This window comes from Spodoptera frugiperda, chromosome 6, assembly GCF_023101765.2.
Source record: "Spodoptera frugiperda isolate SF20-4 chromosome 6, AGI-APGP_CSIRO_Sfru_2.0, whole genome shotgun sequence".
NCBI classification, from domain to species: domain Eukaryota; kingdom Metazoa; phylum Arthropoda; class Insecta; order Lepidoptera; family Noctuidae; genus Spodoptera; species Spodoptera frugiperda.
In genome coordinates, this window is record NC_064217.1 from 11628945 (window position 1) to 11653724 (window position 24780).

General features: G+C 39.9%; 2 protein-coding genes across 2 annotated transcripts; both read right to left on the reverse strand.

The window, feature by feature from the left end:
* Positions 1-110: 110 nt before the first annotated feature.
* LOC118267550 (symplekin) lies at positions 111-13162 on the reverse strand. Its single transcript, XM_050694577.1, has 13 exons — positions 12965-13162; positions 12631-12824; positions 11273-11468; positions 10481-10662; positions 8627-10182; positions 7868-8107; positions 7194-7400; positions 6662-6768; positions 6172-6277; positions 5334-5452; positions 1619-1762; positions 849-1061; positions 111-395 (listed from the first exon to the last, which is right to left on the reverse strand). Exons 1-13 carry the CDS (start codon positions 13010-13012, stop codon positions 225-227), a joined length of 3483 nt encoding a protein of 1160 aa, XP_050550534.1. The 5' UTR covers positions 13013-13162; the 3' UTR covers positions 111-224.
* Positions 13163-13802: 640 nt separating this feature from the next.
* Positions 13803-24021, reverse strand: LOC118267552 (uncharacterized). Its single transcript, XM_035581613.2, has 4 exons — positions 23776-24021; positions 23381-23593; positions 22036-22165; positions 13803-13992 (listed from the first exon to the last, which is right to left on the reverse strand). The coding sequence occupies exons 1-4, from the start codon at positions 23860-23862 to the stop codon at positions 13868-13870; spliced, it is 555 nt and encodes a 184-aa protein (XP_035437506.2). The 5' UTR covers positions 23863-24021; the 3' UTR covers positions 13803-13867.
* Between the last annotated feature and the right edge of the window lie 759 nt (positions 24022-24780).

Below are 24780 nucleotides of genomic sequence, written 5' to 3' on the forward strand. Positions count from 1 at the left end.
ACGCTACTATCAAAAGGAGCCGAGCAATGTGGATGTAGCTAGTCTAGAATGAATAAACAGAAGCACCTGATGTCCATCCCAAACAGGTCACCCCAAAAACATAAACACAGTTTCAATTATTTCAACATTATTTAATATTTAATATTATTTGTATGGTACAGTCAACACAGAGGTTTTAACTAATAATAGTTTGCTTCTTCGTCCAAAGAAGAGTAGCACGTTCGTCATTCCATTCCTGGGGGTAGTGGTTCCACGGGGTTGGGTGGGGGGACTGGAGTGAGGGTGGGGATGGGGGTGGATGATGGGACTGGGGTCATGGACGGTGGTGGAACTGACATTGGGGCCATGCCCGGACCCGGGGTGGGCGGCGCTGGGTATGCCGGCGCTGGCTCTTGCTGTAAGAAATAAAAAAGGATTGATGTTAAAGTAGATAGTTTTATTTATATTTAGAAAACCTACAGTAAGTACGGGAAAAATTATGACAGGTTATGAAGTCGTTGTCCACGATTTTTAACTGACTTCCCATAAAGAGGGAGGTTCTCAAGTTGGTGTCACAAGGCCATAATAAAATATTATTTACTCATGCGATTCCCTATGTTTTCATAAATAGTTTCAGGACAGAGGCCAGACTGAGTACACAATGAATAATAATATTTCTTTGGTTTTTAGTTTATCGCTTTTGAAGTCGGTTTTTTGTCGAATAGAAGCTTTGAGCTGATCGTGTAGTCTTCTCTCAATCCTACTTCTGTAACTACTCTACCAAACTAGAAGCTAATACTACTATCCTCGTTTATAGTGAAAATGAAGAAACATTACTATAGAGTATTTATGAGGGTACGTCACACTACCTGTGCGAGCGCGAGCACGTGATGCGGCAGCGCGTTCCTGTGGTGCGGCGGCATTTGGTGCAGATGGTCCCTGAGCGCGGCCAGCAGGCGCGGCGCCGCGGCGGCCTGCGCCAGCGGGCGCGGGCCCAGCCCCGCCAGCAGCGCGCCGCACGCCGGGACCAGTCGCTCGCAGCACTTCACCCACCCCTCCCACGCCACCTTGTTCAGCCACACCTGCACACAATGCCATTGTTACTACACACAATCCATCAAGTAACCACATAACCCGGTCAAGATAGACATTTGACTTTGACATAATTTGTATAGAGCTAAAATTGGCATAGATTAAGTACCATCAATCCCACTTTTGCTAAAAAATAATTTAAGTTTAAAATTTCTCAACGTAATTTTTATTCTACGATGTTGGGATTCAATGAAATATAGCATACTTTACAAAATTGTTATATTGCAATATAGGTTTACAATTATAGTTAGTTGAGTCGGACTTAATAAAAAAATTGGGTAGGGAGCGAGCACACATTTCTCATCGGCTCACTTTAAATCGTATGAATAAAACGTGATAAACTATTTTTGTAGCAAACTTCATGATCTACAACTCCGTCCAACATATTTTTATAACAAAACTATCCAATACCGCCCCGGGTTAGGCGAGAAAGTGTCAGACCCTTGCTGACTACAAAAACCACCCTGTTCTTACTCCTGCTTTTAGAGCTGGAGCCCCAGTAAACCCGCTAGGTACAGAAGTATGCAACTCAATAAACAAAACTTACCTCCTTCTCAATAAGCAGCTGCAGTATATTAAGTACAAGCGGCCCAAGTGCTGGGTACAGCGTGAGAGCTTGCAGCACTGTCCTCATCATCAGCACGGGGATCTCAGGCTCTTCCGACAACCTTTGTAGCACTGCTGATAACACCTGCAAGATATGACAATGTTTTAGATATTTTTAGTGTATAGGATCATTTGGAAGTAGTATGAAGAGTCAAAGTCGTATGCAGAGACCTGGTTCACCATTTTAAATTGATTTATTATAGTTTTATACCTATCGTGAGACATAAAATTAACTATAGAAATCAGTTTACTCACTCAGAGAAAAGTTAGTAGAAAGTAGAGTATCAACTAAACGTTTAGTTGATTTATTAATCTTGTTAGTATGTAATGGAAGCGTTATACTCTAGTCTCTAGTATTTATCGGTATTCAATGCTGCAGTGGCATGACTCATGAAATATGGTTATTATCTTCTTTCTGGTCGTTCCCTCAATGCTGAGGATCGTGACTGTATGTCAATCTTCTCCACTCGGTCCGGTTCTGCGCCATATGTACCGCTCCCTGTATCCGGCCTCCAGTCACCTCCTTGAGTTGGTCCACCCATCTAGCTGGCGCTCTTCCTCTAGCGCGCTTCCCCTCCATTTGTCCGAGAATGATGAGTTTCTCCAGGCTGTGCAATGGAGATCGCATTATGTGCCCAAAGAAACTCCGGATCCTTTCCTGGCACGTGGTCAGCAGGCGCCTGGCAACCTTCAGCTCTTCGAGGATGGAGACATTGGTTCTCATAGCTGTCCAAGGAATGCGTAGCATCCTTCTCCAGCACCACATTTCAAAGGCATGGATCTTTTTGCAGTCCTTTTTCCTGATACACCAAGTCTCCACCCCGTACAGGAAGATAGAGAAGACCAACGTACGAACCAAACGCATCTTAGTTACTCGGCGAATATTACGGTCTTTCCAGATTTTATCGAGGCTAGTCATGGCACTTTTAGCCATCCCGATACGACGTCCGATTTCTTTCTCGCAGTTACCACTGTTAGAGATCAGCGACCCCAAGTATATAAATTCCTCCACTTTCTCGTAATCCTTGAGCGCATTTGATGGACTTAAAACTTGAGCTCTGTCCACCGTCATCACTTTGGTCTTAGAGCGGTTTATGTGCAGGCCAAATTCAAGGCTCACTCTTTCTATTCGTTCCAAGACCTCAGCCATCTCGGACTCGCTGGCTGCAAGGATTGTTGTATCATCGGCATATCTTAGGTTCGTGATCTTCGTACCGCCCATCGTAACGCCGCCATCCCAGCCATCAAGCGCCTTCCTCATAATATACTCGCCGTAGAGGTTAAATAGCTTCGGAGAAAGTATGCATCCCTGACGGACCCCTCGTTCTGTATGGAATGTTTCAGATTGTGATTCATCCAATTTCACAAAGCTCGACCCGTCAAGGTACAGCCTCTGGACAAGGAATATAAGATGTGATGGCACGCCCATTTCCGACATCATCCTGAACATGGAATTCCATTTCACGCAGTCAAATGCTTTGGCATAGTCTATAAAGCATAACACAAGAGGTTTATTGAATTCGCGACATTTTTCAATGAGTAGGCGTACGTTCAGTATCTGCTCTCGTGTTCCTTTTCCTTGCACAAATCCTGCCTGTTCCGGAGGAATCTGTCTATCTATATAGGTGGCCAATCTCTTGTTCAAAATCTGGAGCATGATCTTACTAGCGTGGGGCATGAGGGAAATAGTGCGGTAATGTTCGCATTTCTTTGTGGAGCCCTTTTTGTGTAGGGGGATGACAGCTGATTGTGCCCAGTCCTGAGGCCAAGTACCAGTGTACCAAATCTTGTTACAAATCTGGTACAGGGTTTCGGCACCTTCAGGGCCTAGATGTTTGATCATGGCAGCTGATATGCCATCCGTACCCACTGCCTTGTGTTTGAGCTTCTTGATGGCGTCCTCCACCTCACTGCGTAGTATGTTGGGTTCAGCTTCGTAATCATCCCACGACCTGTCGACCTCTTCATGCGTGTTTTCGCTGTAAAGTTCGTAGCAGTACTCTCGCCATCTGTTTAAAACCTGACTGAGGTCGGAGAGAGGGTTACCCTGCTTGTCGTCAACTACCCACGATTTTGGTTTTGGTGGCTTCGTTAACAGTTTTACCTTAGCGAAGAGATCTTTGGTTTGTAATTTCACAGCGTGTTGTTCTATTGCCTCACAGATATCAGAAATTTGTTTGTCCTTGTCCCATCTTAAAGCAGTTTGCACCTCTTTATGTAGCTTGTTGTAAGCCGTTATAGTACCTTCGCTTTTTGCTGTTTTCCTCTTCTCAATCAAGTCCCAAGTATTATCACTGATCCAATTCTTTTTATGACGGACACTCTTAAACTGTGCGCTAACTTCTTTAGCAGTTGTGAGAATAACGTCTTTAGATCTCACCCAGTCAATGTCACTTGAATCAAATGGGTCAAGCTCTAGGGACCGGAGTTTTGGTCTTATCTCCTTTTCAAATTGTTGTAACGCGGGCCCATTCAAGGACGTAGGTTTATTGACGCGTTTTTTAATGCTTTTTAGGCGAAGCTTGAGATCAGCAATGAGAAGTTCATGGTCGCTACCGCAGTCGGCGCCAGGCAGAGTTTTGGAGTTGGTGATGCTTGACCTCCATCTAGATTTTATTAATACGTAATCTATCTGATTTTTGTATTTTCCACCCGGCGCTGTCCATGTGTAAAGCCTTCTAGGGTGGTGCTGAAACCAGGTATTCATAATGGACATTTGGCTCTCAATACAAAAGTGCATTAGCATCTCGCCACGGTCATTACGTTTACCTAGACCATAGTTACCAACGATGGTGCCATTCAAGGGGTCATTTCTCGTTTCGCCAACTTTAGCATTTAGGTCTCCTTTTACAACAGCTATCTCCTGAGATGGTATGGCTCGCAATAGTTCTGTCAAGTCTGCGTAAAAGTGCTCGATTTCGTCTTCAGAGGCTGCACAAGTTGGAGAGTACACCTGTATAATATTTAGGGTCACTGGTCTGGTGTCCAATTTCAAAAGCATCATTCTGTCAGAGGGTCCCTGGTATCCCTTTACTGCTTCCTGCCAGCGCTTGGGTACTATAAAAGCTACTCCATTTTCACTTTTCTCATTCGAGCCCGAGTAATAAACAGTATTACCATTCTCAGTGACAAAATGACCACTTCCCCTCCAATGAACTTCACTGAGACCTAGGATGTCAATATTACGACTTTGCATCTCCCTTTCTATTATATCGAGTTTGCCTGGTTGTGTTACTAGTCCTTTTACATTCCAAGTTCCAATTCTTATTCTTCGCTTACCTTTGGGTTTCATCGAGTTAGGCAGTACAATGCTACCAGTAGTCCTAGTTTCACTGTCTGCCTGGTAGTCTACAGGACAGTGCCCAGTCGCATACTTCCCACCATGCATCCTGGGTTTGCGATGGCGCCGAGGGTCAGTCGGATCGCATGACATACTAACACAACTTGCGGACATAATATTCATACAGTTTTCATGGTTATTATAAGATTATAAAAACTATGCTTTAAATCGAATTTTATTATTTTCGAAATAATTTGTTAAAATCTTTAAGTTTGATAAGGTAACATGACCATTATTCGGTACAATTTGTCTACTTTTAAATTATTTTCTTTTAGCCTGCATTAGTATAACGTTGCAACTGTATGTAAACACTTACGTCCTGCGTGTAAGTCTGTTTCTCAGCGAAGCACAGCGCGGTGGCCTTGATGATGTACTTGAGGTCCGCCTTGCTCGGGTCTATCAGGTGCAGCGTCACCAACAGCTCCGCTGGAGTAACTGGAAACAAATAACTCATATCAAAGACTATTCAAGTGACAGCAGATATGAAATAAATCACACAAACAGTGAAAGAAAATTTCGTGAGAGACACCCAACAACCCACAAACGCACGTGTTTTTGTGTGCTAAATAATAATAAATAAATACACTAAGCGCCTGTTTCACCACCTCCATGTATGTGCCCGATAAACTTATGTAACAGATAGTTCATACAAATTACGTTCTTAATTCAAAGTTATCTGATACATAGCGGCTATCCAGATATTGTGAAACAAGTCCTAGCTATACAATAAATAAATAGGTTTTCTTTAACTGTTTCTTTTTTAAAACAAAATTACTGTTAATTCCAAAACCCGTGAGAATATAATTGAATGACCTCAATCGATGGATAAATAAGCTTTTAAAATATAAGCAATTTACTTACAAATCATAACACTATATACTGAAAAAAAGGAAATACTTATTATAAGCATTTACTACTTAATTAGACTTCAATCAATTCAGTTTAGTTGTAGAGGGATAATTTCTAGATTTTCTTGAGATCTACATAGGTGTTTCAGTGCTATAAACCAAATAGCAGATGGCTAATCAGATGAGTAGAAATATCACCAGATTCAATATAGACTTGCCACTTGTCTAGGGCCTGTCAAAATTACTATAAGTAATTGTAATAGTAACTACATATTACCTACTACTATATTGTAATAGTTAGCTTACCCGGTGAATTCTCATCGTGAGGATTCTGCAGCCCAAGTAATTTGTTGAAAACTTCTTTCACAACCATAGGGTTTAATTTTATAAGCTTCGGTAGAGCTGCCAGGATCTGTGGGGAAAATATACTAATTTAGCAATGTTCTAGTAGAATAACAACTTCCGTCTGAATTTGGGATTTTGAATTTTCTCTAAAATAAAATATATTTTCTAAAATAAAAGTAGCCTAAAGTTAAAGTAAAGTTACTTAGTATGTCAGCTACCTACCAATAAAAGTCCCATCAAAATTGGTCTAGCCATTTCAGAGATTATACAGAACAAACAAACAGACAAACAGAGATTGTAAAAAAAATTATATTTTGGTGTGTGTATCCTATAATATATATTCATAAGTATGTAGTAAACATCGGTTATTTCAATGTTACAAACAGACACTCCGAACATTATTTATTAATACAGATGTCGATGTAGATATACATTTTGAAACATGACTTACCTCCTTTTTAGACAGTCCAGTGAGTACAGGTATAAGGAAGCGGACGTCTGACACCCGCGTCGCATACAGTTCCCGCACTTTGGATACCAGCTCCTGGGACGGGGGCGCTGGGGATAAAACAAACCAATTTAGATCGCATATTCTTAGTTAAAGTGGTCTTCTATGCCTTTAAGAAGTATAAGCAGCAGGATTAGCAGCTAGAAGTACGTAGGAGATGGGATGTTTTAAATATTTTTGGGTTGGGAAAGGGATACAGCTGAATCTAAGGATGTAAATATAACAAAGTGTGTGTGTATTTGTTGTATGGGGCACACGCATAGATGGATCATCCGATAATGAGTGGTCAGAATGACCCATGGACAGGTAAGACATACTAAATTAATTCATAAGAGTTCGGCTTACTCACTCTAGCATGGCTTGAAACTAGTCGACTTTTGTGAGTAAGCCGAAAACACATAATAATTATTTTCAATAAGTTCAGAAGCAATCACTCTCTATCTCTCATAATATTATACAATCTTGCAAAGCTTACCTTTCTCAGTGAATATATGAACTAGTCTAGTAAGTAAGGTCTCGGCTCCCCGCGGACACTCGTCGAGTAAGGCGACGTAGGCGGGGCTGAGCTGCGTGGCCTGGCGGGGCGCGGCGGCGCGGACCGGGCCCTCCACCGCGCGCAGCACGCAGCGCTTCGCCTCCGCCCCCGCCGTGCCGTACACTCGCGCCACTTCTATTATTAGTTCTGTAATGGGAATAAAGAATTATAAAATGTTGCTGAGTAAAGCCAAAAACTTATTAAATTTAAGCATCATTTTTTCGGTAACTTCTATATCAATTATTTCATATGTAATTTAATTAGAGCGGTGCAGAACGTTTACTTGTTACTACGTAGGAAGAGCTACGTGTAACAAGAAAAAGCTCTAAATTTTAAAGCACAGTGCCTCTGCTATGAGTTTACTATAATAGCTTTATCGTTACTCTTTAGTTCCATAGGTGACAGGTAGAGGCTTTGTACAATTTACGTCGTCGCTATCGACTATTGACAAATACTATTGCTTTAAACTTATGGTAGAAGTTCTGAAGGACAAATTAGAGAGTATTGTTTTGTATGCCTAAACCATTAGCAGACTCCATATAAATAAGTTACAAAACACTCACTTCATGCTGTAAAAATAACTTAACAAAACAGAAAACCAAACCATCCCTTACCTTCATTAGTTGGCAGCAACGCCATAATAAGATTGAGACACATATGGTACAGTTCGTCGGTCCACATGGCCCGGCCAGTGCGAGAGTCGCACAGCTCGTGAGGTGGGTGTGGCATGGAGATGAAGCCCAGGTACAGCAGGCTGTGCTTTTCGATCACCTTGCGGACCGCGTCCGATGTACGTTTGTATATCTTCAGCACCGCCTTTAGGGCCACGTCTCTTATTTCCTCGTTTTCATTTACTGGAAAGAATTGGTTCATGTAGTTAGTAGGAACAATATTGTCTAAAAAAGAAGTATAGAATGAAATAGGTGATTGTTTTAAATTGAAAACAAAATTATTATCTACGATTCTTGGAGAACATAGAATATTATATCTTTTTAAATATCTCTCTTTGTGTTCGTATATAGAGAGGGTGTGTTGGAAACCTACCAACGGCAAAGTACCAATGTGACTTTTTCCGAGTTATATGTACTTTCTAAGATTATTTGGACACCACTGACAAACGGTGAAGAAAAACATCGTGGGCTTATAATTTCTAATTAGTTATAAGTTTGAGCAAGCATGGTGATTAATGCTTAAACTTTCTCCGTGCGAGAGGAGGCCTTTGGTCAGCAGTGGCCACTTATACGCTATTGATGTGATATAATACTCATTTAATATGTCCTATACACATAATTTTGTCTTAAAGTCTAAATAGCTGAATAAAACATTATTACTAGTTTCTATCTATATAACAAATAAATAGAAAATATACTTACAAACATGACACACCAACGAAGTGATATACTTGTGGGCCCTCGGAGGTCGCATTAAACAAAGTTCCTCCAATAACTCCAGAGCTAACAACGCGACCTTTTCTTCAGTAACCAGGTGCTTCAAATAGTCCACCGCCTCATCAGTCACCACCGGACACTCAGAGTATATCTTCCTCAGCAACATGTCCTTGGAACCTTCCATGACAGGGTCTCCACGCTCCGAGATCTGAGTAATCAACGCACAAAGCAACTGATTGTAGTTCTGATCGTGTTTCTCGTGCACTTTGGGCTGCAAAGTCACCGGGTGACGATTGAAACCCTGCATAAACGCATACTCTTCATATAACCATGACAGAGCCAAATCGATCCTGTTCGCCGGGTCCTCCAGAATGTGATTCAACACTAAATCCCGCAACTCTGGTGTGTAACTTGATGCAAATATTGTGATGAACTTCGCCCGCATGTGTGCCACTCCACCGATGGCGCTCTCCGTCTCCGCGTTCAATATCCTGCTCACAGCCTGAGTAATCAGCCTCTCTTTGATCTCCTTCGGTATAGGCCTCGTGATCTCCTGCAGTTTCAACAACTTCACTTTCTGTTTTAGCTTAGGAACTGTCGGCGTAGGCGGGGCTACTGGTTTCTCTTTCTCCTTCTGTTTTCTCTCCTCCTCCTTCAGCTGTTCCTGTCTCGTTTCCTCCATAAGCTTAGACACCGCACTCTCTATTTGCCTGTCCTTTGTCGACTCCTGTAACTTTGCCACAGCATTTTTGAGCGTGACCTTCTCTTCATCGTCTCTAAGCAGCGGTATTTTTGATGTGAGATCTGAGAGGGATGAGGTTGAAGGAGGTGCGATAGGTTCAGGTTCCTCTTTGTTATTGATCAGCGCGAGCAACATCTTCGCGAGATTCTTCTTCTGTGCTCTAGTGCCAGAGTTGGGGATAGCTTTGTAGACATTCACGAAGTTGCTGGGCATCTCGCTAGGAAGGTGGTTCACTAGAGTGTGCGTCACGAGGTTGACTACATTGTCCACGTTGTTTATACCTTCGTACAAGGAGTCCTCGGTAGGAACCACTGGAGGTTTAGGAGCGGGAGGAGTATCATCGTCGAACATGTTGAAGTCGCTCCTGCTGTTGCTGTCACTGCCCTGGCTGTTGCTCTGAGGGGAGTCTATCCTCATCCTCTTAGCCGGAGCATCGCCATTCTTCAATTCTCCGACGCGCTTATTCCTTTTCTCTTTCGGTAGCACCTTGTTTATCTCCTGTGTCGTCATTCCGATGTCCAACAACAGTTGTGTCAGTTGCGGCATCATATCGTTGGACGATGGATGTTTTATGAGGTTGATGAGGAGCATTTTGAGGTGTTTCCTCACTGAGTTCACTTGTGACTGTGATAGCGTCGGTGGCAGCGTCGTGTGGAGGTCACCCAGCGCTTGTATGACTCGCGGCATGAACTTTGGTCTGAACTTAGCGAGCAGGCAGAGTGTGGTCATACAAGCCATCAAGTTCACACTAGATATGTGCTGCGAGTTGTGGAATTTTACCAGTAGTTTGAATATGTGCCTGCAAGGAAGAAATAAGTGGATTTGAGTATACAGAAGTAAAAAATCTAATCTATTTTATCATGCTGATACAGACTTGTCAAATAAATTTGGACTCAAGTCTACTCATAGTGTGACTGCAAGAATGAGTTTTCGAGTTTGAACTTAACAATACACCCTGTATTGATTATTTTGTGTTTTAAATTGATAGTAACTAAAACTTCTCCGTGTTTATCATCAGGTTGGGTCAAAAATCTTATTATAATAATATTTACTATTATTATACTACACATTTGTCCCAAAAAAATAACAATACTTACTCAGATTCTTCTTCCAAAGACCGTCGATTGATAAAGGTCATATTAGCAGGCAGAGTGTCCAGGCTGAACTCGTCTCCAGCTCCATCACTAGGAGTCTGCAGGAGGACCACTTCTTCCAGGAACTTTATGGAGTGGGTCCGTATACCTTCGTTGTCACTGTCTATCATGTTCAGGACTAGCAACTGGGGACAAGGAGTTGATCATTAAATAATGTGTTAATTAGCAATTAGGACAATTTATTATTATTATGTTAACATGGTTTTATACCAGTTACATTAAAATATATCGACGGAGAAATACCAATACCTGTTAAGGCGAGGTTACCCCGATAAACGTCGTCAATAATAGCATTTTACTCGTTCATGAAACCACGAACACTAACTACCACGTAGGTCACCTATGTGGCAATTAACGTGTTAATAATAATTATTATTATTTACTACGTTAATATTAATCTTAATTTAATATCGTGGAGATATATTATATAACGTGGTGACCTACGTTAGTGGAGAATTTACCTTCAACAGTTTTCTGATGGCAGTTAAAGGCTTAATCTAAATAGTAGTATTTTTGGGTTATTTCTTTAATCAACAAGTGAAATATGACTGGTATTTTTCAAATGACAAATGATGTAGGTTCCATAAAGCCAAGTTATATGAAGTAAGAACAGTTTAACTAACACTTACTTCGACACATTTCAGATGGAAAATGCAACAAGCTATCCCTTTGTTAGACAACCTAGAATCTAAATGAGACAGTGAAATATCAAACAAACTCTAAAGCCATAGTTACCTTCAGTTGTGTGATGTTTTCCCATACAAACTGCATCTCAGACATTTCCGCTCTGCCCTGACAGATCCACATGAGAGTATTACGGTACACAATACTAGACGCCTGGATTGCTCGCTTCTGCACAGCGATCACCAAGTCACTGACTAGTAAACGCAGTTCTGCGATGATCTTCGGTATGTATTGCGGATGGAGTTTACTGGAAGAGAATTGTTTTATAAATTAACTTCTTGTCTGTCGGTTTAGGACACACAATAGTATAATACCACACCCTGGGGGCCTACTCTAATTCAACGAAAAACGAAATTTCGTCCGAAACATCGCAGATTGCATACTACAATTCTATTTATTGCGAACTTTCGTGAACAAATACGAACGAATGAAATGAAGATAAATAAGTAATTTTATTAGTAAATCAATAAACCTATGACCGAAGATTAAACGAAACTTCGCATTCGAGACATGGAGTAGGCCCCCTGGTGGGTTGGATTATACACTAGACACCAAGTTATGAACAACCAATATAAAGTGACTGCTAAATATGCCGAAAGATTATACAAAGCAAGACTATGACGAACTAGTTATGTATAGCTCCATGTTCGGCTGCATACCTATTTTCTATTGTCTTAGTGAATTTGTAAAATATTTCTTTTGTAACAAGTTACGAATGTAGTCCAAACTGACAATAATGTGCAAGATAGCAAATAGCTTCAGCAGAGGACTGACAGACAGATTGACACTTATTTTTTTTTACTTTGATGTTTATAAGGGCTTACCTGGTCCAAATTAATGATTTTGACTCGACTAGTCGAGAACAGACAATAAAAAATTATATTTTGTTTAGATAAACATTCTAACAGGAAGAAGTTTTACTAGATACTACGAGAACAAGGGTTAATTGGAATTAACTGAATTCCATTTTTAAATTCATCTAGTAGATAGAGATTATCTAAAGACAGCAGATTATTTAAATTAGCTGAAAAAGTAGTTAATTTATGACTTCATAGATACATTATGTTGCTAAACTTCTAATTAGTTGATTAGTTGATAATGAGAAGACATCTCATGATTGGGTAGCCAATTAATAACCTGTTGATCATATACAATTGATGTATGACTTATCAAAGGTATATGTATATTATAGAATATCAGTCAAAATTAGAAGACTGTATGTTCCTGATTAAAATACCACACTCATATACAAATGATTTGTAAATTCAAAGGTATTATCATGAACAGCCACAAGAAAACATTCTATCAGTCAAAATTAGGAGATGAAATGTCGCCGATTAAAATACCACACCTGAATAACAAAGCAATAAGTAAGACAGTGATAAAATTTCAACAAAATGAACACCAACCTCAGCTCCTCAATAAATGAGATGACCTGCTTCTTCACGTCCGTTGATTTGTCGTTCACATAGCTCAGGATGTTGTCTATATACAAAGGAATCGCCGAAGAACACTGATGCAGCATCAGTTCCACTATTTTCCTCAGTAAATCCGATCTCCTGCCCCCTTCCGCCATTCCAGCATCGTTTATCCATTGTATTAGCTAAAAACCACCACATTTTACACATTAATCACCACACTATAAAACCTCATTAGTAAATTTCACTAACGAACCACTTGTTTTAACTAAAATACACAAGATATTTTGATAATAAAGGTTCGCGCGTTCATACTCATACAAACCTGGTTTTGTGCAAGGGTATTGCTTTGATTACTTGATAAACTAGCCATTTTTTAATATATTTACTTTATACGTAGTTGTTAAATAATACTTAAAACGAAAGCATTGCTCTTTCATCAATAAATAATGAATAAAAGAAGAAAATTCATTGAGAGACTACGTTCACATCACAACGTTTTACATTATTATGTACGTAAATTGAAAAGGTGCGTGAGAAAGAGAAAGAAGATTAGAATGAAATAGTAAAATTACGTGTGTAAGAAAGAGATATCCGATGAACTTTACAACTTTGAACACTTTTTGGTAGTATTATTTGAGGTTGACATTCTATGTTCAGTGTTGCCAGAGTTTATTCACAGAAAAATAATATTTCGTGCTATTTATAAAATGTACTGTTTTCGATATTATATTTTAAACAGATTTTATTTATAAATAAAATTTATCTTGAAAAAAAAAATGACGAAAACTAAAATACTTTATTATCTTATTTTATACTTAGATCATCAATTAAGTACTGGTTTGAAATTAATATTAGATAAAAAAAATAAAAATCATTTTTTCCTTAAATCATATTTAAATTATGGAAAAGGATTTAATAACGATTTTAACCAAAGAGTACAGTAATGTTCGGAGTGTACGGTGTACCCACGGAATAGAAAATCACTATTCCGTGGGTGTACCTATATAGGACGATACTCAGTAACGGCCTAGTACAACAAAGACCCTTTTATTATAAATCATATATTATCAAAACAAAGACCTTTGGAATGTTTGAAATACCTCACTATAGTCGTTTCTAACTACGCAAAGCAAGGGGAACATTGAATAATAAACTATCAGTAGACATTATTATTTTATTTAATATTACTAAACTATTTTAAAATACAAAAATGAGAAGTCAATCATTAAGCCATCAGCGGCGCTTGTTGTACAGGAACGTAAGGCTGCAGTTCATAAACTGGCGGCTTCTCTCTGTCCTCCAGGACCAGGTAATAACTTCTTACTATGATCATAACCACGAGGAGAGTTACTGCAATAAAAAATAAATAATAGGTATTAGTAATAATACAAACGGTGAAGGAAAACATCGTGAGGAAACCTGGGCTTAAATTTTCTAATAAAAGTTTGAAATCGCCAACCCGCATTGAGCAAGCGTGGTGATTAATGCTCAAACCTTCTCTATGTGAGAAGGGGCTTTGGTCAGCAGTAGAGTGGCCACTTATAGGCTGATGATGTGGTATTAATTGACTTGATTCAGTGGTGCCACTGCCGAGCAAAGAGTCTCATTTCAGTTAATCATGTCGGGAAAAGCATTACTAAGTTTATTCGGTTTTTTAACAACTGAAATAGCAGGAACAACGTCACTAATGTAATTAGACCTCAGGAGGGAATCATAGAATTAAAAGAATGGGTAAATCAACGCAATAACAATATTTATTAACAATATCAGACACAATTCAATTTATATTAACACCATTACTAACCTTAGCTTATCACGCCGGTACCTCGTTCAAGACTGACTCTTGTCAGCTACCTCCGAGTGAATGTGAATTTACACTTGACAGTTACAGCGAACGATTCGAAAAATGACACACTGACATAAGCAAAACCCGACTATAACAAGACCCACTGAATGTTCACTCTATTACAATGTAAATCTACCCTCAACCAGATAAGTATTGTTACAGTCGGCCATCCTTCAAGAACGAGTCCCTTCGTTTCTTATTATTGCATGAAATTGAGTTTTTACATTCTATTTATTGACAATAATCTTCAATACAATTCCATATATATACTTACAATATTTTAAATATGTTCGCTTATTTTATGGCTTGAGCGATGTGACAGCTACTTCCTTCACTGTCATACCGCTCAACCCGCAATGTCTGACCCACTCATGGGCGGCGAGTTCATACGCCAATCCTGCCCGGTCCAAACATTCGCTTATTTTATGGCTTGAGCGATGTGACAGCTACTTCCTTCACTGTCATACCGCTCAACCCGCAATGTCTGAACCACTCATGGGCGGCGAGTTCATACGCCAATCCTGCCCGGTCCAAACATTCGCTTATTTTATGGCTTGAGCGATGTGACAGCTACTTCCTTCACTGTCATACCGCTCAAACCGCAATGTCTGAACCACTCATGGGCGGCGAGTTCATACGCCAATCCTGCCCGGTCCAAACATTCGCTTATTTTATGGCTTGAGCGATGTGACAGCTACTTCCTTCACTGTCATACCGCTCAAACCGCAATGTCTGAACCACTCATGGGCGACGAGTTCATACGCCAATCCTGCCCGGTCCAAACATTCTCAATCATTCTATTGTATCTATTGCCGAGCGAAGTTAGGTTACTTCCTTCACCATCACTCCGTCTTCGGCAGCGATACTTGAGTCAATCCTGGGCGGCGAATCCCAACGCCAATCCTGCCCGACTCAAAGTACCCTCACCTATTTCTAAGGGGCAGGTAAGTTCATATACCAGACCTTCTAACGATTTCCACTTAATCCATAATTGTATCTATTGCCCAACGAAGTAAGGCTACTTCCTTCACCATTACTCCGTCGGCAGCGATATTTTGAGCCACTCTTGAGCGGCGAATCCCAACGCCAATCCTGCTCGACTCAAAACATCCTCACTTAACATCTCTAAAGGAATGGCAAGTTTATAGTACCAGATGCCATCTAGCTAATTAATCTCAATATTAAGTCACAAATCAAATAATTCAATGATCACAATCAAGTACAACCACATTAGATACAATCCCATTAATTACAATCACATCAAATACAATCACATTAAATACAATCTCATTGAATACAATCTCATTAATACAATAATTCATTTTAATAGATTTCACTCTCATCGTCATTTTCGTCGCTGGACGAGCAAGCAGGGGCATTAAAACTCAACCACGGATAGATCTTGTCAATGGCAACAATTGATTCGTACTTCGCTCCTTTTCTAGTTAAAGGTGTGTCTACAACTAGGAATCGATCATTTGGTAGGACTTTCTTTATTCTGTATGGGCCCTGACATTTCGCTTCTAACTTTTTTGATTGGCCCGGCGCCGATACTACAGCCCTCACTATTCTAACTAGATCACCCTCCTTATAATTTGTGGCGTTTTTCCTGTGTTTGTCATACCGAATCTTATTTGTCTCCTGATTTCTTTTAATTCGTTCACTAGCTTCGGATCTAATTTCTTGTAAAGTTTTATTACTACCCTCTTCTATGTCATCGATTACGTCATTTAATATGCCTTGGCTCGGGTTCGACACCGTCCTACCCAATAATAACTCAGTAGGTGTTTTCCTCGTTACATCATGAACAGTAGTGTTAAGTCCTAGCTGAATGTCTGGCAGAAGTTCGTCCCAAGAATTTTTGTTTTTACCGTGAGCCATGGACCCAAGAGATGCAAGAATCGTTCGGTTATACCGTTCGACTTGTCCATTTGCTCTCGGTGTGGCAACAGAATTGAGGATGTGTTTTGCACCAATAGAATGTACAAACGTCTTAAACTTTTTGCTAGTGAAACTCGTACCTCTGTCGGTTATGAGCCGCGAGGGGGATCCAAAGTAGCTAAAGAGAGTCTTGAATACTTTTATACTCTCTTTGGTTTTTGTACTTCGAACCGGTGAAATGCTGATGTACTTAGTAAACGCGTCTACTATCACGAGTATGTACGTGTATCCTCGCTTGCTTCGAGGAAACGGACCCAGGTGGTCCGCATGTAAAGTGTGGAACGGTATCTCTATTTTGGGAATCGGGTGAAGCAACCCCTCTTTGCTTCCCGAAGGTAGTTTATGGAGAGCACACTCAAGACATGCTGCTACGTATTTTTTTACGAATTTCCGCATCTTCGGGAACCAGAAGAGTGATTTAATTCGGTCCAAGGTTTTCTCAAACCCGAAGTGTCCCACATCATCGTGGTTGGACTTCAGGAGATGCCAACGCACGCCTTTTGGGACCACCCATCTAGACACATCCTCGCCTAAAATTTTAAAGACTCGCCCGTTTTTAATTTTGTATTCCTTATGGATACCTGCTATCTTAGAGGTTTCCGGGTCTTCTAGAACATCTTTAATACGTCTGACTTCTTCGTCAGAGGACTGAACCGTGGAAATCCAGTCCTCTGTACTAATCGACATAATGTCTAGAATGTGAGTATCTTCCGATGGCACTGACACTGGACCCCTACTGAGTGCATCAACATGCGACATTCTTTCACCAGGACGATACTCAATATCGCAATCAAATTCTAAAAATTGGATCCACCATCTGGATATACGGGGTATGAGATCTCTCTTAGTGAAGGTGGAGCGTAACGCGTTGCAGTCGGTTATTATAGTGAACTTCATGCCAATGAGATACGTACGGAATTTATTCAAAGCACAAACGACTGCAAGTGTCTCGAGCTCGAATGAGTGTAACTTCATCTCATCGGCTGTCGTTTGGCGGCTAAAGTATGCTATTGGTCGCCAGGGATCGGAATCTTTTCTTTGTAATAAGATGCCTGCAACCCCGAATTTGCTCGCGTCGGTATGCAACTGGGTTTCGGCATCGGGGCTGTACAAGGCCAGAACAGGTCTCTCGGTTAGGTGCTTTTTAATGGTATCGAAAGATTCCATTTGCACCTTTCCCCAGATCCAAGGTGTATCCTTTTTCAATAGGTTTGTCAAAGGCCTGGCAATTAATGCAAATCCTTTCACAAACCTTCTAAAAAACTTGCGAGTCCCAGAAACCTTCTGACCTCGTGTTGATTTCGAGGAGCAGGAAACTTTGATACTGCTTCAATCTTTTGAATTCCGGGTCTGATACCGTCTTTATCAATTTCAAATCCAAGGAAATTGATGCGTTCTTGGAAGAATTGACATTTTTCCATCTTAAGAGTTAACCCTGCCTCACGTAGGAGGGCTAGAACTTCTTCAAGACGTATCAGTCCTTCCTCAAAATCCCTCGACGGTATCAGAATGTCATCCATATATATAACTATGTATCCGACTTTGGTTTTACTGAGAATCTTGTGGATCGCTCTCTGGAAAACTGCAGGTGCATTTGCCAACCCGAAGGGCATACGATTATACTCATACTGTCCGTCGGGTGTGACAAATGCAGTTTTCTCTTTGGATTTCTCAGCTATAGCAATCTGGTGATAGCCTGAGGCCAAATCAAGAGACGTGAACACAGAATGACCTGAGAGCTGATCTAATAGGTCATCAATTCTCGGTAAGGGGTAATGATCTCTCTTGGTGCGACTGTTTAGGGCACGATAGTCAACGCAAAGACGTTTTTCTCCCGATTTCTTTTTGACCAAGACTATTGGACTGGCATATGGAGAGTTGGACTCTCGCACGATACCATGTTCTATCATGTCAGTGACCATATCCTGAACTAGTTTACGCTCAGAATGAGGCAACCGGTACGGCCTATAAACGACAGGGGCAGAATCCTTAAGGTGAATTTCCATTTCCGTAGCATTAGTGAAGCCTAAGTCGTGCAAACCGCTAGAGAAACAGTCCTTATATCTGTCAAGCAATTTAACGCATTGACGGTTTTGATCTACCGTCAACTGATTTCCGCAATTCGGAGTGACAGAGACGTAACTATTCAAATCAGTCGCGACACTCAAAACATGTAAGTCTAAATGACTCGAATCTACAAGCTGAGCGCGTGTAATGAGCGTGTTCTCTTTGAAGTGTACTGGGTTCGAACCGACATTTTGAACTAATAAATGACATTCAGAGTTATGCATTTTATATTCTCCCGGTAAGAGATAGTGCTCATGACCCGCGCAACCTCTTACCGACCCGCCTACATAAATATTTCCGGTATAAGCAACATTTGACCTAACAGGTACAGACACCATCTCACCGATGTCCACTGTAACATCACAAGTTGTACACAAATGTAATTTAGGATGGGTATCTTGTCCTACCCGCTCAAATATTAGATCTGTTGGAGTTTTAATTATTTTAAGTGTAGGTCTTTCAGTGAAACTATGCCCTAGCAAAACATCATAATTAATTAAGTGGTCATCTACAATAAATACCTCGACATCCTTTTCCGAGATACCCTGCACCTCTATGTTCACTAAAGTACGCCCTAGAGGTAAATATGGTACATTCCCTAACCCTCTTAAATATGGGCTATCAACCCTCTCCCAATTCAATCCTAGTCGTGAAGCATTACTATTACGAATTAGTGTGGCCTCGCTACCTAAGTCCAACTGGCACACCACAGCGATTCCATTGATATTTGTCATTAGCTTGTACTTGTCGTTACTATTTTTAGTGTAAGAAACCTCGAGGACCTCTTTATCCTTTGAAGTATTTTTTTGATCTTTTAATCTAGGACAGTGGGAGCTCTCGTGTCCCATAAACTTACAATTATCGCACTTTACTATTGGTTTAGGACATTTAAAACTAGGATGCCCAACACTCTGACAGTTAAAACACTTAATTATTCTTACAACACTATTTTTATTTGGAGCCGTATTGTTATCCGTATTCTTTACCGCGTTATTGCTTACTGATGTAGAGGTAAGGCGCTTATCCCTATTAAAGTCTCTGTTAAAATCCGACTGATTCCTATTGTGAAATTTAATAGTTTTAAAGAATTCAAGTACATCTTCCGGTTTATCAAATTTTGCTGCTTGAGCACCCACACGAACTCCCCTGTCTTCGACCCCATAAAGTAAACAATCCACTGCTTGCTTTCCAAATATTTTACATCTATTCAGCAGATTAATTTTCGCGAAATAATACAGTTCATAAGATTCCCCAGAGCGTACCCGTCTATTAAGCATTTCTGTCAAAAGTTCTGCATAATTTTCAGTAGCAGGAAATGATTCCTTAAGCATCGACTTCCACTCAAGCCAAGTATGCTTGATAGAGGGTAAACCCTGGAACCATGTCTTAGCCAGTCCGGTGAGTTTAGGCAGGGCATAGTGAACCGTTTGCTTATCGTTCCAGTTATAAATTTCGGAGCATTCATCTACTTTATCGAGCCAGATATTCATAGTTTGCTCTTTCGACATAGGGTCGAACTCTGGAATAACGTTACTCATGGTTGAACTCGAAAACGATTCACGATCCCCTGCCTTACAATTAAAAAGTTTTACGAAAAAATCTTCAAAAAGGTCCGTAGTCATATATTTAGGCTTCTTGCTGTCATGTGTTTCATGTGGTTCATCACTGGTCATGCGTTTCGCGGGAGTGATTAAGGAACGGCAATGATGCGAGTTTTTATCGCCGGCGTTTGTCAGCCCACGATGGCTCGGGCCAGGCTCAGGCGTCTCTAAACGCCTACGTGATCTGTTCCGTTCCGTTAATCTTTCCCGTTCTTTACGTACCTGATTTTCAAGGGTTCTCAATTTTTCCCTCTCCTTGGATAGCTGACGTTCCTGCTCGAGCAGCGTTCGCGTGCTGCTTACGCTTCGGCTTCTCAGCTGACGATGTGTCCCGCTGCCGTGCCGTCGATCACGAGCTGGACTGCGCCCTCGAGTTCCTGGTCCTCGTTGTTGGCTATCTGCATGGCCACTGCGACTGCGGCTACGACTGCACCTCTCGTTTACCCCTGGATCTCGTCTTTCATAGTTGCAAGAATGGTTGCTGGTGCGTCGATAGTCAGAGTTGCGGTCCTTGTCACTCATTTTTCTGAAACTTAGAGCATTTTGTTAATGTATCATGTAAAAATCATGCGAAACGAAGTCACTGAATTCCAATTTTAACGTAGGTATTTCAACATCATAATTATAAAATTATTCACTAGTTTTAATCTGTTTGCATCACAAAAACCTTTGGTGATTTTGTAAGGATTTTATCATTTTTTGACGATACTCATACTCAATAACTATTCCAAACTGATATTTCAATAAAATGTTTATCTTTTAAAATAATTTTATTCAAAAATATGTTCAACGGTTTTTTTTTTAAGTTAATGTATCTACTTCAATCGGCCGAATCGGCATTCACGTTATCGTATTATAATATCAAAACACTCACATTCTTATTTTTCTTCTTGTAATTGCGTTGATTTTCAGTTTTTATACAATAAAAATTCTACTTATCAGCGGTCGAGCTCGTGGGGTGGTTCACCACAAAACAAAATGTCTCGCGAATCCCACTTCTGAGATGTAATTAGACCTCAGGAGGGAATCATAGAATTAAAAGAATGGGTAAATCAACGCAATAACAATATTTATTAACAATATCAGACACAATTCAATTTATATTAACACCATTACTAACCTTAGCTTATCACGTCGGTACCTCGTTCAAGACTGACTCTTGTCAGCTACCTCCGAGTGAATGTGAATTTACACTTGACAGTTACAGCGAACGATTCGAAAAATGACACACTGACATAAGCAAAACCCGACTATAACAAGACCCACTGAATGTTCACTCTATTACAATGTAAATCTACCCTCAACCAGATAAGTATTGTTACACTAAGTACGGCTTAGTTTTTACCTTTTAGTACTGTAAGCAACCGAGTAATGAATTTTTTTTTAACGTTGCCCCACATTAGGATTTTCTCCTGTGTCGTGGGTGCGTTTACAAACATACAAGTTTACATGCACATGACACCCAGACCCGAAACAACAATTTGTGGATCACACAAAGAATTGCTCCGTGCGGGAATCGAACCCGCTACCCGTTGCGCGGCAGCCAGTTGCCCAGCCACCGCACCAACCGTGCAGTCAAATGAATGAATGACTGGTTAAAGTAAAAGAAAGACCTAAGTGTCAGCTTCAATTGATCTAGGTTTTCCGTACAAAATGTGTCAATGAAGCTAGCAGCAACCCTCTAGAACTTTTAAGTAGTAGGTCTAATATAAATCTATGCTTGTAGCTTCTAGCTATCGGAGCTGTGGTCTACCTAGCAGGTTTATCGCAGCTCCAGCACGAAAAGCAGGAGTAGGAACGGAGTGGTTTATAGTCAGTAAGAGTCTGACACTTCCTTCCGCCTCGCCTAAGGCGGGAGAAGGCATTGATGATATTCCTCCCTTAAAAAAGCTTCTAGCTATCGAATTGTAGAATGAAGGAGATTTCTAAGATACTTACAGGACCACTTGAGTATGGGCAGTGTGGCTATAAATCCCATAAACACGAATGTCACAATAACCAATGCGATACTCAGGCAGAACATTAATAATGTTGCTCTGAAGTAGAACCTCAAGTAATTCGGCTTTTCCTGCAAAACATAAGACAAAATATTAGACTTAAGTGTGGGAGCCAGGCTTCGCCACGAATGAGCCGGCTCGGCCGGAGTGATACCACGGCCTCACAGAAAACCGACGTGTAACAACGTTTGCGTTGTGTGAGTGAGGTTACTGGTGGCCCAATTACCCCCTTCCCAATCTTACCAATCCCCGTTTTTCCAACAACCCTTAAAGTAACCATAACCTTCATTTACCGGCTTATACCATCATTAAAAGTCTCTGAGTACGGCAGTAATACTTAAATAACTCAGCCTAACAACAATACAGTCAAAACAAGATTAAGCGTTGAGATAAGAAAAAGAATTCAATCTTATCATTGATTCATTCTACGTACTATAGAGTAAAAATACTGTAAATATTTTTAGTGTAAAGTGCTGATAAGGATAGAAGAGATCTCGTATCGTTCTGATTTTGTGAGTAATACATAATTCACATAAATATTATGATTCAAGATTTTCCAGTTCCGGTCACAATTTTGGCTAGGTAATGTTCCTATGAGTTATGATGATTAAGTTCACTGAAAATTTCACTGAAGAAACATTTCGTCAACAAATACAGATTTTCCGGTCACAATTTTGGCTAGGTCATATTCCTATGAGTAATGATGATAAAGAAATTCACTGACGAAATGTTTCGTCAAACAGAGATTAATTAAAAGACAATTCGTCATCAGATATGATATTTTGAAGATGACGAAATCCCATTCATAGTTGCTCTTCAATGGAGCTGAGGATTGCTTAGCGAGTTACCGGAGCTACGGTTCGAAAAGCAGGAGTAGGAACGGGGTAGTTCTTAGTCAGTCTGACACTCTCTGTCCCTCGCCCAAGGCGGAAAAAGTCATTGGATTATTTTTCTCACTTAAAAAAGACTTCTTCAATAGCATGAAACTATATTTTATTGTAAGTTACCTACTATGCAACTATAATGTAGGCCCTACCTACATACCTAATTATGTTTTTGGTTATTTATAAGACGCGACAAGAGATCAGTACCTACTTGTAGGTAACATATTAAATATTAGGGAATAAATTACGGTAGGTACTTATAATTATGTTGAAAAGTAAGTGAACTAAATGAAGAAGGATTTGCTTTACATTTCGATCGATAATCGACTTCTTCAAGGTTGGTTGGACCTTAGGTCTTAGTCTAGTCTTTGAGATTTTATGTGTTATGTAGGTATTACTTACCCTATGTGCTCCAATAATTAACACGATATTAATGGCAAGATTGACCAGGAACACCAATAAGTAGTAGGCAAACGTTAGGTACAGGCCCAAAGCCACTTTCTTGATTTCACTTGGTGGATGCTCAGGATTTGGTTGATTCTGATGATTGTCTACGAATTTTGAAACTGTAAAGATTGTCCATGAAATGGTAGCTAGTGTCATACACGACATAAACTGTAAAAGAAATAAAATATTTTGTAAATAAGAATTATATTAAAACTCCTACGCGATTACAGAAATTTAAAAGTTGCATTCATGTTAATTATTGCTATTAAAAATTAAGCAGGCGCCAACAAAACTTATAAGAGTAATTGATTTATTTAAAAACATGTACTTAACAGATATTTAGTACTTACAATAGAAAAATATCCGATGAGCAACACACCGATTTTCAACGGTATGCAACAACAACATTTATTGTATCTTGGTAGTTCGAACACCATGTTTGTTTATTTATTTACCCAACACAACTATAAAAGTAGGTAAGTAGGTAGGTAAGCTAACACAATATTAACTTAAGCAAAAATAATAATAGACAAGCCACTGAAAACAATGCTTTGTACACTAAGTAACGTGCGCGTTGTGTCGGATTATTCTTTAGCCACAGTTTTATCAGCTAGCTATCAGATAGCAAAGGGCGTTGTCGATAACAAGTGACCAATGAACCGTAAGTAAATAAACTATTTCGTTACAATCAACGTTAATTATTTAGGTGTGTTTTTAGGTTATTATGAAAATCAATTCGATATCTTAGATTCCAATGCGAGTTTGCTCTAGTTAAAAATGTCTTGTATAAAGGTACGGAGTTTCAAGGCGATGTAATATTTGAACGTAGGTACCTACTTTACCGGTATAATTATATCATAGCTACGTAGTTTATTTGTGTCTGTATGTTCGTATTTGGTGGGTATATTCATATTTGACCCCATGATACATTGGTGCCACGAAAATAAGAAAATGCGACTGGTATATAGCAATAGGCTCACCACCTTACATGGGTCTTACAACATTAATTGTGGAAAGTAGGTGTACATTGTAGAGCCGCATTACGTGCCATAGTGTGCAAATACCTACAACTGGATAAAAGGCGTGACGAAATAAAAACAAATTAAAGAAAAGGGTGTATATGAGGGTGTAAAAGTGGTAGCTGGTAGAGAAGAAGACATAACGAAAACATGTCGCTATGTTTGATGTGCATTTCAATTTTGTTAATGATTCAAGCAAACTCTTTAAACAGTTAGGTACCTACCTCCTACCGCAATGTTTAATAAGGCAATTTGAATATATGTATAGGTACTAAAATTTAGAACACAGCATGACACGATACGAACAAACTCTTTGAATAGTTAGGTACCTACCTA

What these genes read in the sequence shown, in the direction of transcription:
- LOC118267550 (XM_050694577.1), bottom strand. Translation starts at nt 13,012, where the DNA reads ATGGCTAGTTTATCAAGTAATCAAAGCAATACCCTTGCACAAAACCAG. An exon ending in TCTTTGGAAGAAGAATCTGA is followed by an intron (nt 10,183 to 10,480) that starts GTAAGTATTGTT and finishes TCTTCCTTGCAG; the next exon opens with GCACATATTCAAACTACTGG. An exon ending in CTGGACTGTCTAAAAAGGAG is followed by an intron (nt 6,278 to 6,661) that starts GTAAGTCATGTT and finishes TTTTCCCCACAG; the next exon opens with ATCCTGGCAGCTCTACCGAA.
- LOC118267552 (XM_035581613.2), bottom strand. Translation starts at nt 23,862, where the DNA reads ATGGTGTTCGAACTACCAAGATACAATAAATGTTGTTGTTGCATACCG. An exon ending in TCATCGGATATTTTTCTATT is followed by an intron (nt 23,594 to 23,775) that starts GTAAGTACTAAA and finishes TTTCTTTTACAG; the next exon opens with TTTATGTCGTGTATGACACT. An exon ending in GCCCATACTCAAGTGGTCCT is followed by an intron (nt 13,993 to 22,035) that starts GTAAGTATCTTA and finishes TTTTTATTGCAG; the next exon opens with TAACTCTCCTCGTGGTTATG.